This window comes from Manis javanica, chromosome 8 (genome assembly GCF_040802235.1).
Source record: "Manis javanica isolate MJ-LG chromosome 8, MJ_LKY, whole genome shotgun sequence".
NCBI classification, from domain to species: Eukaryota; Metazoa; Chordata; class Mammalia; order Pholidota; family Manidae; genus Manis; species Manis javanica.
Window position 1 is genome coordinate 60,383,291 of NC_133163.1, and position 17,518 is coordinate 60,400,808.

Sequence of the window (17,518 nt, forward strand, 5' to 3'; positions counted from 1 at the left end):
TATGCACATGCCTTAAATTAAATACAATGCCACCTAAAAGAAGTCATTTTTCAGATGTATATGAATTTCTTAGGTTATGAGCCTATATGATTTGTTAGGTTAAGAGTCAAAACATATATCCTGATTAGGATATGTAGATAATGACTATCAGAAGTATGTTTTCAGCAAGTCAGGTTACCAGATTTTATCATTCTTTAGGCACTTCATGGACACTTGAGACATAAAATTTTAAATTTTCTCAACTGACAATAGAAAAGTATTGATCACTGATCATTTTGCAAAGGTCCAATATAGTTTAAAAGGCTATGAATCTTCACAATTCTCCATCTCTAGTTTAGATTAGTTTCTGAATGTCATGTTCTCCTAATGGAATGTTATGTCCTTTCAGTGTCCTCTGAATTATTTTTATAAATCATCAGTGAACTTGGAAATATGCTAAGACCGAGATCTTGTTTTCTTTCAATAATAACAGAATTTATTCAGTGAGGATCAACAACTTCATAAAATTATGAAATTATTTGGGATATGGTTAGTGAAATTTTATCTTTCTCCATCTTTGTTTCTGATATTTTTAATCAATAATCAAATGGAAAATCTTAAACTTACCTTCCTTATATTTTCTCTCTATTTTTTTTGGATCGCCCTGTTTAAGTGAAACCAATAAATATACATGATTCTTACCAACAATACACAGATTGTCTAAAAAAGTCTAGAAGCATAAGGAAAGTATTTTAGTTATTATGTTCTTTCAGATTAATAGTTGGCTTAAATATAGAAATGTGATACCAGCAAAAGAATGTGAGCATCCAAGAAAAATATATTGACAATATCTTTTGAAAATACAACATTTTATTTTTATTTTACACTTTGGAATTCAACTGCTCTGAATCAGATTAATTACAATTTTTGGTCATGTCATTGTTTCATCATTTGTCCACATATAGGCCACTTTTATTGATTTTGTCAATTACTTAATTATTTATTTTTAATAATAGAAGCCACCCACAAAGCCACTATCCTAAACAAAAATGGGGGCTCTAATTATAAACAGGCCACATCAAATCTTCTGTTTCCCTCACCAGTCCATCCCTCTCCTCCCTTCCACCCAAAAGATTCATCATCCAGAATCTTATGTTCATTGTTTCTTTCATCTCATTGTATTGTAACTACTTTTTTTCCTAAAAAGTATACAAATACATATTTAGTAGTTTTTTTTACAAAAAGAATGTCAGATTCTATATAATCTTTTAGAAATTTTGTCACTTAACATTGTATGATAAAAGTAATTTATATTGTTACTTACAGCTATATTTCATTCATTTTGGTTGCTATATAATATTCAATTAGTAAATGTACCACAGTTCATTTATATGCCATCTGTTGCTAGACATTTGGATTCATTCTGTTTTTTGTTGGTAAGAACTGTGCTGCTATAACATCCTCTTACATATCTTCTCTTGTGTATGTACAAGAGTTTCTCTTGAATATATACCTGGGCCTGGAAGTACTGGAGTATGGAACATGTAAATGTTCAATTTTAGGAAAAAATGGCAAGCCTTTCCAAAGTTTTTGCTTTCATCCATAATATATGAAAGAGCCTCTGGATCTACACTTGTTATCATCAGAATTTTAAATATTTGGAATCCAGTGGACGTAAAATGTTACCCTGTTGTGATCTTAATAAACATTATTTAAAAATAAAAACATTTCTTCATTTCTAGTTTTTTAAGGTATACTATACATTTCAAAATATTTTAGTGGTATGTAGAGTAATACAAAGTAATTAATTGCAAAATGATAGGTCTTACTTTGAGCTGATGGTTTTTTCTAACTTCTCTTTCATGTCACTACAGGCATGGCCAGGACTGTGATATGCGGTCATTATGGCCATTATGTTCCCTGCTGGTATCGCATGTCCCTAGGCAGAGTGCCAGGAAGTGAGATCATGTATTTACTATAAGTTTTCCAATCATTCATTCTTTCATACTCTGGAAGCAGCACCTCATCCCAAGTGATTTTAAAAATACCTAGGAGATTTCCATTGACTTAGGTTTGTAAAATATTTTATTTTATTAAAATATAAGTGCTACATGGGCACATTTATAAACACAAGTCATTTTATTGCAAAGTTATATAGAACTGGCCCAAGTGATTAAGTATTTTAAAATCTACTCAATTCGATTTCTAGATTTTCATGCTCCTTTCTCTAAGATATTAATTTACTTAGTTTAAATGCAAAGTCATGTTTGAGGTGGTTCTCAGACATCTGAAATGAAGGACTAATGAATGTCTTTTAAATTTGGAAACAGCAAGGGTAGGAGAGAAATCGTTTTTCAAAACTCCACAGTCAGCAAAGAAAGGTAAGTGTGATGATGATTCATGGTGTTTACTATTATTGCTTATTAAGATACATGGGATTTCCAAGAGGAAAAGAAGAGAGAGAACAGTGGTAAAAATGAGGTGGGAGCATACACATGTGATTATGAAACCTTCCTTGCCACCTCCCTCATTAAACTGAACAGCGTGAGTTTAAAAGTTTACTATGCATTATTCATGGATGGCAACTTTAATTCTGGTTATAGTTAAAAGCATCATGAATCCTTTAAAGTCTTAGTTAAAACTCTTCATGTATTTCTAATTGCAACATATTTGGTCGCTGTGAGTCAAGATAGTATATTTCCTAAAATGATGCAGAATTGTCTAAGTAATAAGAAAATCCTTCCATAGACAGTGCAGTGTTTCACCTTTCCTTCCTTTACTCATCTTTAATTCCTCCCCATTTCCAATTGTGTTGAAGTGTTTATATGAAAACAGAACATGCATGGGAACTCTGAAGAAACTGACTCACTCATCTTTTAAGTTGCGGTTATTTATTTTTACAGTATATAATATATGTTATAATGTCATAAATATTTTAATTTTTTAAGGATATTGAACTCTAGTGTCTCTTAAAGTGGGCTTTTACAACTTACTGCTACTGATAGTGGCACTTAATCATAGAAAATGGTATTAAAATAGTTCAAGGATAAAATCACACATGGGGTAGTTCTCAAACAATAGGCCACTATTTCATTTATATACATAACCTGTAAACTTGAAGTTATGAACCAATATAATGGTAAAGAAATCTGACAACGTAACAGTTAAGATGGATGGCCATTATTTCACGTTTCGGCCTAGGAATACATCTTTCCTGAATAAACCAATAAGGCTATTCCAGTGAGAAACAAATGGAAGCGAAAAATAAGCATTTGCCTTAGAAGCGCTGACCGAAAAAGCAGTATTCCCCATTTAAGAAACCCAAAAGGAACTCTGAATTCTTTGACTAACATTAGCACGCAAGCATCTCATCTGAGAGAATAAGGAAGCAGAGCCGGGGAAGGGACTGGTGGCTTAATGGCACTGCCCCTGGTGGCGAAGGGAGAGGCTTCCATTTCTCACCAGGCTTTCTCCGCTCCCGTCGCAGGCCCGACCCCGACCACGTTGTTTTGAGGCCAAGCCCACCGCTCCGGACTGAGCACAGTGGGCGGGCGTGGGCTGCCAGCAAGTCCCTGGCCTGCAGGCCTTCCTGTCAATGCCACCGAAGTGTTTCGGGCTCTGAGGTCCTTAGCTTTCCCTAAGGTGGGAAAACGATACATTGTCCAGGGGCAACTTCTTCTTTTTCTTCTGCTCTCAGCAGCCGTTTGACCCTCTGGTGGACTGCGTTCCCCGTGCCCCGGCGCCAGCCGTGTTCCTGACCCCAGAGTCAGTCATTGCCGCACGGGGCCTGGCAGGCTCCGGACCCATTTCCTGTCGCGGCCTAAGGGAAGCTGTTTGCCGCCAGGCCCGGGTGGGGACGGCAGGCGGCTGAGGGGCCGGCGGGCGCGGGGCCGAGCCCGCTGTGGGGGGCGGGGACGGCGCTCCCGGGACAGCTCCGCGCCTTGGGGCGGGACAGACCCAGGCTGGGAGCAGCGGGGCGCGCGGGGCCCCCAAGATGAGGCCGGCGCTCGCCCTGTGCCTCCTCTGGCAGACGTTCTGGCCCCGGCCCGGGGGGGCCGAGCACCCCACGGCCGACCGCGCGGGCTGCTCGGCCTCGGGGGCCTGCTACAGCCTGCACCACGCTACCATCAAGCGGCTGGCGGCCGAGGAGGCCTGTACCCTGCGCGGCGGCGCGCTCAGCACGGTGCGCGGGGGCGCCGAGCTCCGCGCGGTACTCGCGCTCCTGCGGGCAGGCCCGGGGCCCGGAGGGGGCTCCAAAGACCTTCTGTTCTGGGTGGCGCTGGAGCGCCGGCCATCCGACTGCACCCTGGAGAACGAGCCGTTGCGGGGTTTCTCCTGGTTGTCCCCCGACGTCAGCGGGTCGGAAAGCGACACGCTGCCGTGGGTGAAGGAGCCCCAACGCTCCTGCACGTCTCGGAGTTGCGCGGGACTCCAGGCCACCGGGGGAGTTGAGCCCAGAGGCTGGAAGGAAATGCGATGCCGCCTGAGAGCCAACGGCTACCTGTGCAAGTACCAGTTTGAGAGCTTGTGCCCCGCGCCCCGCCCCGGGGCCGCCTCTAGCTTGAGCTACCGCGCTCCCTTCCAGCTGTACAGCGCGGCGCTGGACTTCAGTCCCCCCGGCACCAAGGTGAGTGCGCTGTGCCCGGGTCAGCTCCCCGTCACAGCCACGTGCCTCGCGGACGAGGTCGGCGCCCGCTGGGACGGGATACCCTCCGCGGCCGCGCTCTGTCCCTGCGCCGGGAGGTATCTCCGTGCTGGCAAATGTGCAGAGCTCTCTAACTGCCTAGACGAATTCGGAGGCTTTGCCTGCGAGTGTGCTGAGGGCTTCGTGCTGGGGAATGACAGACGCTCTTGTGTAACTAATGGGGAAGGACAGCCTACCCCTGGGGGAACCAAGGTGCCCGTCAGGCACCTGCCGGCCACTGCAGCCAGCCCCTTGCCGAAGAGAACACGGTCACCCAGGGTCCACGAGAAGCCAGGAGAAATACCCCATGTCCCGGCACAAGGCAGTTCAGCAACATCTATTCCCAAGATTCCTCAGTGGGGAGCACAGAGCACAACATCTACACTTCAAATGTCCCCTCAAGCCAAGTCACAGGCCGCCATCACCTCTTCAGCAAGCGTGATCCCCAAGTTTAACTCCACGTCTCCCTCCACCATTCCCCAGGCTTTCGATTCCTCCTCCACCGTGGTCTTCATCCTTGTGAGCATAGCGGTAGTAGTGCTGGTGATCTTGACCATGACAGTACTGGGGCTTTTCAAACTCTGCCTCCACAAGAGCCCTTCCTCCCAGCCAAGAAAGGGGGTTTTGGCCCATCGGGGTGTGGAGGGTGAAGCAGAGGCCCCTGCTTCTCACTCCAGTTCTGCACATTGCACAGACAATGGGATGAAGGTCGGGGACTGTGGTCTGCGGGACAGAGCAGAGGGCACCTCATTGACAGGGTCGTCTCTTGGTTCTAGCGAAACTTAAGGAAACGGGACACTGAGCACTTCTTGTGAGCAGTTTTTCAGTGTAAAGGGAAAAGAAAAGAGGAACTTGTTTGTGGACCTGATGATTCCTACAGAAATCTCCCTTCCCCTAAATTTCCACTGCTCCACTGAGGAGTTAAATCTGAACCGGACACTCATTCCCTGAAAGTGGAAGAGGGTGGAAGTGCCTTAGGGTACATAGGACTGGGGGCCGGGATCCTGCTGGGGAGAAGTATTTTCTTACATTTGTTCTGCGGGGTTGGGACAAGTGGTTGTACTTTTTAAGACACTGGAAACAAATAGAAAACTACAATTAAAAAAAATTTATTTTTTATCTAAATGGAAAGGCAACCTTTCATGTACATTGTTCGGGCTGGGAATATGTTGGTTTGAAATTCAAAGGCAAAAAAACAAAAGGTTGTTGATAACGCAGACTCAAATATCATTGGTTTCCTGGAGGAGCGATTATACAGGGAGAAGAGCTGAGAGGCTGGTGGGAATAGCAACAAGAGCGCATCCTACATTTAGACTGAAGGGTAAATCTTCAAGTCCTTGTAATAAGGAGTAGGTCTTTAAGAACTAGTAACTTTGTCCTTGGTTCTTTCATACTTTGAAAGTCACTGCTACTTGTGTGCTCTGCTATAAATCCAAACTGTATTGATGCCAGAGTTGCTGCCTCCAGAATCAAATTAGAGTTGACCGCCAATTCAAGTGTTAACTGTGTGTCCTTGCTCAAGGAAACAAATGATTTGTGTTTTCCTCTTCCAGTGTTTATGCTCTCCAATGTAACAACCTCCCCAATCAAATAGCTCTTTTCTAAACATCAGGATGCTGATCCTCACTTCCAATTATGGCAATGTTAAATTTCAATTAAAACGTTAATGCTAAGTATTGATTTGAAATCTCCTGGGTGCATTAAAGCAAAAGTAAGCTGGATTTCCTCAAAAGTTGCTAGGTTCTTGTGCACTGTTGAATCCAGGGAAAAATTTGAATTCCATGCCATTTCCTAAACCCCGCTAATGAAAATGTGTTCAGGGACCACACATGCCCATCTTGGAATGATTACAATTTAACAAGAGTCTACATGGACAAAGATGTGGCAAACAGCTTTCCATGGGATTTAACAGTACAAGAAATAAGTGGTGAATAAAAATATCTATCATTTGTTGGACTTGGGGTATCAGGAAGTAACCTAGATGAAGAAGAATTCCTCTAAAGACAATTAAGATGTAATAATAATCATCACTATCTAGAAGAATTGAGACCCCCAGAAAAATCACACTTCTATTAGTATACTAAGACTTTAAAACTGTGTAGGGGTTGGTGCATAGAAAGAGGTAGAGAAACAAACTGAGTAACCAGGAAGAATGAAAATGGTAGGTAATTTACCCTGTATTTTCATAGAACCATTTTGATGTTCTTGAGTGTGCAATGTATAATATATATTTTTTGTAATATATATGGTATATTTTTTAACAATAAAGGAATAAATTAAAAGGTAATTTGTTTTATACATTAAATATATATCTAAATTGTTACATTTAAAAAAGATAGCAAATGAGTTAGAATTAACATTTGAAGGAATTTTAATAAAATCATTTCTCAGGTGAAACTAAAATCAGGTAAGTAGATGGCTTACTCAGTGTCTCCAACTTGTCAGAGCGAATTCAGTTCACCTCAATTGTGATGTTTTAGCTTTCCCCTTTCCTACATGATCTCTCAGTAGAAAAGGTATCTATTTAAATAGAATATATGGTATTTTCTTTTATAACTTGAAAGTAGCCTCATCTGTAACTCAACTAAACTGTAAATAATATATATCTAGAATTATATCTGTGTGTGTGTGTATGTGTATGTGTGTCCGTGCTTTGTCTTAGGTAGGGAATCTTTGTATCATTGTTACAATAAAAAAGAGTATGCAATAATATTAACTTACTATGTGACATGCCACTGGTGGCATTACAAATCTTGTGATCCAAATGCCCTATGAGAAGAGTAAATAGGTGTCAGTTCAATTACTCAACTATTATCTCCTATTATTTCCCCTTGTAGGTAGATCAGTAAAGAATTACAGAAAACTATTTGTTTTCATATTTGATTTCCTGACAAGTAGCTTTTGCAGACCAAGCATCATATAATTTCTTTTGATTTGCAGTTATAAAATGTTCCATAAAATTTTGAATCCATGATCATATCAGGCCAACCAAGCATGATCTCTTAAGAACTATCTAAGTTTAGGGTCAATGTTTTTCTTCTGCACTTCTTCTTTATTATCACTTCATTATTTCTTAATCTCTTTGAGGTTCATTCCTTTCTGACTTAAAATGCTCTGCCTCTGCACTCATCTCATAGCTGCCTGTTGGGTCATTTCCTTAAAAGGAACACTTGGAATCTAATTTACAGTCTTTCTCTTCAGCCTAAGTCCTGCCATCATCTTACACAATCACCAAGTCCTCAAGATGACCTCCACTTCATTTCAGTCATTCATCACAGTAGCCACCCACGCCTTAGCCTTTCAGATGATTCTGAAACTGCTCTACATCTGAAATCATAAATTCAAACATCTGTGTGTGCATCTGTGTTGAGACCTATACTTTAACTGATCACAAGTAAACCAGTGTTGTTTGAACTTTAAGATTCCTTCTTTCTTACAATAATAAGCATTGTTGTAACTAGTAGCCTGACATAGTATCATTCTTTCTTTTTTTTAGGGGGGGCGATTTCATACACAAAGATTTTGCAAATGAAGTAAAAATAACTTGTTTTCCTGAATTGTGTAAGGGTATATCACCAGCCTAATTCTCCACAACCCCTAAATACTTTATTGATACTTCCAGGTTATCTAATTTGTTGGCATGCAGTTATTCATAATATTTCCATATAATTCTTTTTCACTTCCATAAGTTTGGTAGTGATGTCCTCTCTTTTATTTCTAATTTTAGTAATTTGAGTATCTCCTCTTTTGGGGATGGAGTAAGTCTAAAGATCTGCCAATTTTATTGATCTTTTCAAAGAACTTACTTTTGGATTCATTGATTTTTTTCCTACTGTATTTTTATTCCCCATTTCCTTTATTTCTCATCTAATCTTTATTACTGTCTTCCTTATCCTTGCTTGGGGTTTACTGTGTTCTTTCTCTAATTTTTTAGGGTGAGAAGTTAGATTATTAATTTGAGATCTTTTTTTAAATGTAGGCACTCATGACCAGTACTTTCCCTTTAAGCACTGCTTTAGGAGCACCCAATAAATTTGGGCATATTGGGTTTTCATTTCATTCATCTCAGTGTTTTATAATTTCCCTTGCAATTTTTTTCTTTAATACATTACAGAAATGTTATTTAGGAGGGGGTTGCTTAATTTTCACATATTTGCAAACTGCCCTAAATTCCTTCTGTTTTTAATTTTTAATTTGATTCTGCTGGGGTTATAGAACATACTTTGTGTGGTATCAACCCTTTTAAATTTATTGAATCTTGTGTATGGTCTATTCCTAATAGCGTATGGTCTATCCTGGAAAATGTTCCACAGGTGCTTGAGAAGAAGCTCCTTATAGCATTTTTTTAAGTCTTCTATTTCAGTTTGATACTTTTCTTAGTTGTTCTACACATTATTGGCGAGGGCTACTGAAGTGTAACTTTCATTTTTGAATTATCTACTTCTATCTTCAGTTCTGCCAGTTTTTAAAAAAAATGTATTTTGGAGCTCTCTTTTTAGGTGCATATATATTTATAATTATTTTATCTTCTAACATGTAGTCTCTGTTACTATAAAATGTCCCTCTTTATCTCTAGTAACATGTTTTTTTGGTTTTAAAGTCTATTTTGCATGATACTGGTACAGCAACTTCAGCTATCTTAGGGTTATTTTTGCTTGATATATCTTTTTACATCCTTTAGCTTTCAATTGTGCCTTTGAATCTACTGTCTGTTGCAGATAATATAAGTTTCAGACTATTTTCTTTAATCCATTCTCCAATCTCTGCCTTCTGAATGGATGTTAAATACATTTGTGATTAATGTAATATTGACAAGATTTGCATCTACCATTTTTATTTGTTTTCTATATGTCTTGGTTTTTCTGTTCCTCTATTCCTCCATTTCTGTTTTCTTTTGCATTAAACAAGTATTTCATAGAGTGCCATTTTAATGCTTTTATTTATTTATTTATTTATTTATTTATTATTTATTTATTTATTTATTTATTACTTTTGTAAAGTTTTTTTCTAAGTGGCTGCCATGGAGATTACAGTTACCAACTTAATTTAAAGACTACAAAATTGGGATTTAAACCAACAAACTTCAACAATGTATAACAATTTTGCTCCAACATAGTTCTATCCTTTTTGGCAGTGCAGTGCAGTCAAATTAAAAATCTACTACCACCCTCCTTCTTTGTGCTGTTACTGTCAATCAAATTACATCTCGACATTGTAAGTCCATCGTCCCAGTTTTATAATTATTGCTTTATTATGCAGTTATCTTTGAAATCAAATAGGGGAATAAAGAAGTTATAAACAAAAAAATACATTTATACTATCTTTTATATTCACCTATGTAATTGCCTTCACCAGTGCTCTTTATATCTTTGTGTGGTTTTGTTACTGGCTAGTGACTTTTATTATCATCCTGAAGTACTCCCTCTAGTATTTCTTATATAGAAATAGTATGTAAGCATGTCTGCTGGTGACAGATTCTCTCAGTTTTTGTTTATTTGAGAATTCCTTAATCCTGCTTAATCAAGGTGTTGGCAGAGCCTTGATCCCTTGAGGTCTCTAAGGAAGAATCTTTCATTGCCTCTTCCTAGCATCTGGTAGTTGATGCACCCTTTGGTGATTTTGGCTTACAGCTGTATCATTCTCTGCCTCTGTGGTTATTGGACTTCTTACCTCTGCGTATGTCTCTTATTTGTCTATGTTCAAATTTTCCTGTTCTTATATGGACACCAGTCATTGGATTTAAAGCCCACCCAATTCAGTATGACCTTGTTTTAACTGAATTACGTTTGCAACAATCCTACTTCCAAATAAGGTCACATTCACAGGTACTGGGAATTAGGACTTAAATATGTGCTTTGGGGGAACACAATTACAAACAGGTAATGATAATTCTCTGTGGACAGGCTTTTTGAAAGTTCCAAACCTATTCTGTCCCTGCCAGTGGCTACTGGTTTTCACAGCTAATCTGCTTGCAGTTCTGCTGATTTTCAAGGCTTCTCCAGGGCTGGGGAGTAAAGAGTGAAGAATAGGAATAGGGCAATTGGGAGAGGTGGGAGCAGTGCCGATGGCTTGCTAGCCTTCTTAAATTACACCAATTAATTTGCTGTCATAGACTTGCCTTAGTGGCAGTTTACTCCACCTGTGATTCTCAAACCTACCCTACCATCAAAATCATCTGGGTGATTATATATGTAAATAATATTTATTTATATTAATTAATTATATTAATATATATTTATTTAAAAACCTAACTCTAGACTTACTAAATCTGTCTTTAAAGGTTGGGCTTTGGAATCTCTCTATAGACATGTTTTAACTTCACCAAGGTGATTTTGATTATAAACAAAGTTTAGGAGTCACTGTATACAATTGCATGTACCTCAAGACAAAAATTGAATATCCTCCTCTCTCTCTTCAGTATCTGGCAGCATTTAGGGCAGAGTGGATGCTTAATCAAAGTGCAGAAATGCAGTTTTATTTTAGAAGGTGTAGAAGGGGTGCCAAATTGTCCTTGTAGCCATGTCCTTTTGATGATTTCTCTATAGCGTTGTTTTTCCACTTCTCTTAACACTTTGGTCAAGCTCATTAAGAACAGGATGAGGAAAACAACAATAAAGTTACGTAAATGGTGGTGGAACAGGGAATGAGAGCATAAGCATCATTTAAAAGCATATTGTAGCGGTTAAGTTCTCTGTGGTGGGAGAAATTTTGAGGTATTAACTTTAATTTTCTCTTTACTACCTGTTTCCCTGGAGGCCCCTCCTCTCCACTAAGTTGATGATATTTATATCCCCAAAAGAGGCTGATTAGTCAAGAACAAAGAGGCAGTTTGTTGGCTTTGAATCCTGAAGAGGTGTTTGATACTCATATCAAAGAAAAAATCTTGAAAGCCAAAACAAAATTTTGGGTCCTGTTTTTTTTTCTTTAGCTGTTTTTTCATACAGTAACATGCAGATACAAAAAGTCACTCAGAAAAAATATGTAATTTAGTGAATTATTATCAGGGGATTACCTTTGGAACCAACAGCCCCTGGGTGCTGCCTTAGTGGGATCGAGAATAGACCTCTGCCAACCGTCCCAGGAGCCTTTTCCTGCTCCCATCCCCATCACAGCCACTTCTCAATCCCAAAGTAGCCTCAATCTTGATATTTGTAGAAATTATTCTCTTGTATTTGTATAATTAAAGTGTGCATTTTAATTTTACAGAATTTATACTTTTATTGTATATTTTTAATTTTAAAACTTTCCATTTTGAAATCATTTCAGACTTCCAAAAATGCTACAAAAATAGAATAACTCCTGAATACCCTTTGCCATGATTCTACAAGTTATATGAAAATCCTATATAACTACAGTACTATTATCAAAGGAAATTGCCATTCCTATAATACTGTTATCAAATATGCATACTTTATTCAAGTTTCCTTGATTTTCCCACTGAAGATCATTTTCTACTTTCATCATTACTTCCACATTTAGTATTTGGATTTCTATATAAGGAAGAGCTTTTCTTCTAACATATTTATTTATTTAACCTTTCATTCATTCATTGCTTATTCATATCAGTATGGACTCATAGATTCCTTTTTTATTTGGTGGTTTTAACCCATTACAATCTGATTAATTTTGTTATCCAAATTACCCCAGGCTTGACTGAATTGAAGTCCTTTATATTTATCTCCTGTCTCCTTCTGAAATATCACATCACTTTTTAAGCACTCCTTTCCTTTTTGGTATGGACTCATCTTGTACTTTCCCTGATGCAGCCCTGTTTAGCATCAGCCATTTCTCCGAGGAGCCCAGATTACTATAATCAGAGAATAGTACTTAAAAATCAATACCTGGCGGTGAGATGTGCTCAATGACACTGGAATGTCATTGCTTTTAGGACTTTTCATCATGTAGAGCTAGATTTTATACATGTGAATATATATATTATTATATACAGATGAAAATAGATATTATGTATTTAAATTTCTTTATATTCCAGGAGTTCATATTGATATCCACAATTTCAATCTTATACCCAGAGTGCATTCCATTCTTATCCCTTTCCTTATTTTTAACCCCTTTTTCCAAAAATAAAAAGCATGACATGTATCTGTGTACTTACTGTTTAATCCTAGAATACACAGAAGGTAGTTTCAGAACTCCTACTCCAGATCCCCATGAAATATATATCCTGTTTAAAGTACAATATTTGCATACAGTTTCTTTTAGACTTAAGCCTTTGAGTATAGTCAACAAACTGAAAAGTTATTTAGGTAATTTTCCCACCACTCCTTCATTGTTTTCACTTTATTCACTTGGAATACAATTAGATTCGTAATTGTGTTTATATTCCATTTTTGGTCCCCCTGATTCTTACTGCTTTATTTGTATTTATATTCTATTATTCTTAAATTATTAAAGCTTCATGAGTATTTTCTTATATATCCTTCCTTCTTACTTAAAGGGTAGCATGCTATGGATACTCTTTTATACTTTGCTTATTTCACTTAAAAATACATCTTGAAAATCACTTCATATCATTCATTCATGTGTATCATCCTTATTCCTTTTTATAGTGGCATGGTGTTCCATTAGGGTGGCGTACCATGTTGTATGTACATCCTGTGTATTTTTTTAACTTTATATCTTTCAAGTATCTTTTAATCTATAGATATGCATCCCTTCCACCCCATTTTTTTTCTTACAAGTTTCATATTAAATAATTTGTAGTGTTTGACCTGTTAAGATTCCCAGTCTGAATTTTGCTGTTTTCATACTCATAGTGCAGTTCAACATTTTCCTCTGTCCCCTGTATTCCCTGCAAATTGGTACTTAGACTCAGTGGCTTGAATAGACTGATTTACCATCCCTTCAACCAGACTATAGGTAGTGTTATATTTTTCAATATGAGTACATAATGTTTATTTTTCTCCATTAAAAAAATGTTTATAGCCATTGAAGCTCAAAGATTAGGTACATTATTTCATTAGAGTTACAAAGTGGTGCTATTGAAATCTTTTTTTTATTAATTACCTGGAAAACTCTATAAGGAGACCCTTCCCCTGATCTACCGGTTGGTTATTGAATCATACATTTCACATAGAAAAGGTGGGATTTATTTCCTTATATTTGCCTAGTTTTCTAGATCTTGAATTTTCCCTATAATCTTTAAAAGATAATCAATTGTATTTTGACTATTAATATAAACTCATAGAATTCAAAATATTCGATGGGTTTTAATTGTCATTCAAATCTTTATTAAAGGTCAAATTATCTTATCCTCGGCCAATGAGAGTTTCTTAAATTGGCTCCTGAGGACTTATGACATGATGCTAGTACCTTTGATAATTTCCTTGCCATTTGGTATTATTAAGATTTTCCAGGATCACTATGTACCTTTTTTGCCCCAGAGGATTTCTCCAAGAAATCCTGGTTTCTTTTAATGGAAGATTATATTTCAAGACAGCAATCTTAGCTCTTAGAACTCCACTGTTAAAGTATTGGTTATTGTTTCTAGGCCCTCTCATAGGACAGATCTAGAAAGTGTAATAATTCCTAAAATAAGACTTCTACCAGCAAGAGAGAGACAGAGAAAAAGTATGTAAAAGTACAGTCGAAATAAACACAGGTGAGTGTCCCTCAGTAGGCACTTAGACTTGTCACTTTCTCACTGGGTCTGAGCACAGGGTGAGGCAGAGGAAGTGGTGATGGAAACTGGTCAGACTGGGGGGTAACAAATAAAAAGGGAATTGGCTCCTTCAGGGCATGGCCCAGGGAAACTGCAAACCTCTTAAAGAAACCACAGCCAAACGTGTGGCACTGATACTGGGGAGGCACCATGTCTGAGGAAGGTGTCTAGGTGGGTGGACCTGAGGGACGCATCGCAGAGTGGTGTGGGGGAGCAGCTATAATGTCTCTGGCAGAGAGCAGGCCTCTGGGTCTGGTGAAAAACTAGTACTGGAGTCATCCTGATGAAGAATAACCTGAATGGTCCCCACACAGACTGACCAAAGGACAGTTTGTACCTCTCAACCACAGCTGTAGACAGCTGGCTACAGTGACTGAGTGTCCCACTGCAAGCCAGACTGGACAAGTCTAGTTACCACAAGCCACGGGACTGGACATCTGTCCCCAATGCCAGGGCAATATGGAAAACTTCCTAGAACTTAGATCATCACCAGTATAGTCCACAGGGAATAATGGGAATAAGCCAGACACTCTTTAACAGAGAGGAAGAGAATCCTAGAATTCCCAGTTAACAAGGCAGCACTAAGGAAAATCGGAAAGAACTGATTTACCTGCATCTGGCAAGACTAAGTTTTCTGTCAACAGCAGAAATGGGGCTCAAGAATTGAGTTTTGTTACTAAGAAATAACGACATTTCTATATGTAAAGATAGCTGTCTTATACCCAATTTTTTAGCTTTGTAAAATAGATGTTTTGTTATCTGCTTCAAAAACTTGTTATGAGGAAGTGAATATGTAAAGATAGCTGTCTTATACCCAATTTTTTAGCTTTGTAAAATAGATGTTTTGTTATCTGCTTCAAAAACTTGTTATGAGGAAGTGAATATAGAGACTTATTACAGTAACCTGGAGTAAGCATTCATCAAGTGCCCTAGTGGCAGGCCAAGGAGGAAAGCTATGAAATGCCCTTATCATAATATTTATAAACCACTCAGAGCACACCTCTTCAGGGTTTTAGGAAGTCTTATTAATGCCAGTGTACATAATTTGGGAGTGCTGAAAACCAGAAAACAGGCTACTGGCCCATAACTCTGAAAGAAAGCTCTTAGATGTGTCCAAAGAAAGCAAATAATGCTCCTAAGCTAAACATACATTTGTTCTTTTTGCCAAGTATGTTCCCTTGTTATGTGACATGAGGATGTGATGGGAGCTAGTGGTAATACTCATTATTTCAAAAAATGATCTCTTCCAAATTACCACATCTCTCCCTCTTTAAAATGGCAGAACTAGAAGCCAACAGTATCAGCCAATGGATACTGGATAGATCCATACTTAACATGGTGGGAAAGCCTCTTTCTTAAAGCCTTGGATAAGCACATGGCCTTTAAATGACCCTTCTCAATAGGTAAGTGCTCCTGGAATTGGCATGTCTCAGAAGGCAGTAACTGTCGCTTCCTGCCTGGAAAAGCCCCATATGTCCTGACCACTCAGTGCTATGATTGTGTGTCCATCAACAGTGTTAAAGAGTGTCTGGCTTATTCCCATTATTCCCTGTGGACTATACTGGCATAAAGTTATTTTCTTTCCTGCTCTGTCCTTCATCAACATATACATATAGAACTCTTAAAAATGATAAACTATAAAAAAAAGATTTGAATTCTTTTTGTAAAAAGTTGAATATGAATTAAAAAGAACAAAAGAAAATAATTCCAGACTATTCTGATATGTTATCATATCCACTTAGTATAGACCTACAATATCCACATATCAACTTTTTTTTTTTAGATAAATCATGTTCTTTAATAAGAACGATAAACAAGGGCTATTTCCACAAAAACTGTCTTCTGGGTATTTATACATGTGGACTTCATTTTACAGAGCCAAAAAATTTCCTATATTTCATGCACATCACATTTGGATACATCTAATATTCTCAGGGATTCTTTTTTTTTTTTTGATGTCTGACTTCTTTTGCTCAACAACTTTTTTTGAGATTTTTTTTTGTTTTGGTAGCATTAATACAATTACATGAGCAACATTGTGGTCACTAGATTTCCCCCCATTATCAAGTCCTCACCACATACCCCATTACAGTCACTGTCCATCAGCGTAGTAAGATGCTATAGAATCACTACTTGTCTTCTCTATGCTATACTGCCTTCCCTGTGCTCCCCCGCTACATTATGTGTGCTAATCGGAATGCCCCTTATTCCCCTTCCCCCTCCCTTCCCACTCACCCTCCCCTGTCCCTTTCCCTTTGGCAACTATTAGTCCATTCTTGAGTTCTGTGAGTCTGCTGCTGTTTTGTTCCTTCAGTTTTTTCTCTGTTATTATACTCCACAGATGAGTGAAATCATTTGGTACTTGTCTTTCTCCGCCTGGCTTATTTCACTGAGCATAATACCCTCTAGCTCCATCCATGTTGTTGCAAATGGTACGATTTGTTTTCTTCTTATGGCTGAATAATATTCCATTGTGTATATGTACCACCTCTTCTTTATCCATTCATCTACTGATGGACACTTAGGTTGCTTCCATTTCTTGGCTATTGTACATAATGCTGCGATAAACATAGGGGTGCATATGTCTTTTTGAAACTGGGCTCCTGCATTCTTAGGGTAAATTCCTAGGAGTGGAATTCCTGGGTCAAATGGTATTTCTATTTTCAGTTTTTTTAGGAACCTCCATACTGCTTTCCACAATGGTTAAACTACCTTACATTCCCACCAGCAGTGTAGGAGGGTTCCCCTTTCTCCGCATCCTCACCAGCATTTGTTGTTCCTATTCTTTTCTATGTTGGCCATCCTAACTGGCATGAGGGGATATCTCATTGTGGTTTTAATTTGCATTTCCTTGCAGGTATCAACTTTTTAAAAAACAAAAATTTTTTTTACATGTACTACCTTGTTTTTTTCATCCTCACAAAATCCCTGGAAAACTGAGGGAAGAATAGATGGGTAGAGGTCCACAGTACCTAAGACAGTTCTTCCCAAGCTGGGGCCTGGAGAATCACTGAGACTGTTACCACAGCAGATCAGGTTTTTCATTACAAGAGATCCTCCTCTTTGAAAAGGTAAGAAACTATGGAGTTTTACATGGATTAAAATTTCTAAGATCTCATGGCCAAGCCAGATTTGAATGAATGTTTCAGGCTTATCTGAAAGCCATGTGGGAATGA

General features: G+C 38.3%; 1 protein-coding gene and 1 long non-coding RNA gene across 3 annotated transcripts in view; both read left to right on the forward strand.

Annotated features, from left to right (window-relative positions):
- The first annotated feature begins 792 nt into the window (after positions 1-792).
- LOC118973740 (uncharacterized) overlaps positions 793-17,518 on the forward strand; it is a 29,421-nt gene continuing 12,695 nt past the window's right edge. The window contains exons 1-3 of one of the 2 annotated variants that reach the window (XR_012120538.1): positions 793-2,050; positions 2,310-2,360; positions 17,200-17,413. This is a non-coding gene — a long non-coding RNA (uncharacterized lncRNA). Of the gene's footprint in view, positions 2,361-17,199; positions 17,414-17,518 lie in introns of both variants that reach the window. The other variant, XR_005063270.2, reaches the window with a different exon arrangement.
- Positions 2,405-6,950, forward strand: CLEC14A (C-type lectin domain containing 14A). The gene has a single exon (XM_017667477.3). It carries the CDS (start codon positions 3,974-3,976, stop codon positions 5,447-5,449), a length of 1,476 nt encoding a protein of 491 aa, XP_017522966.3. The 5' UTR covers positions 2,405-3,973; the 3' UTR covers positions 5,450-6,950.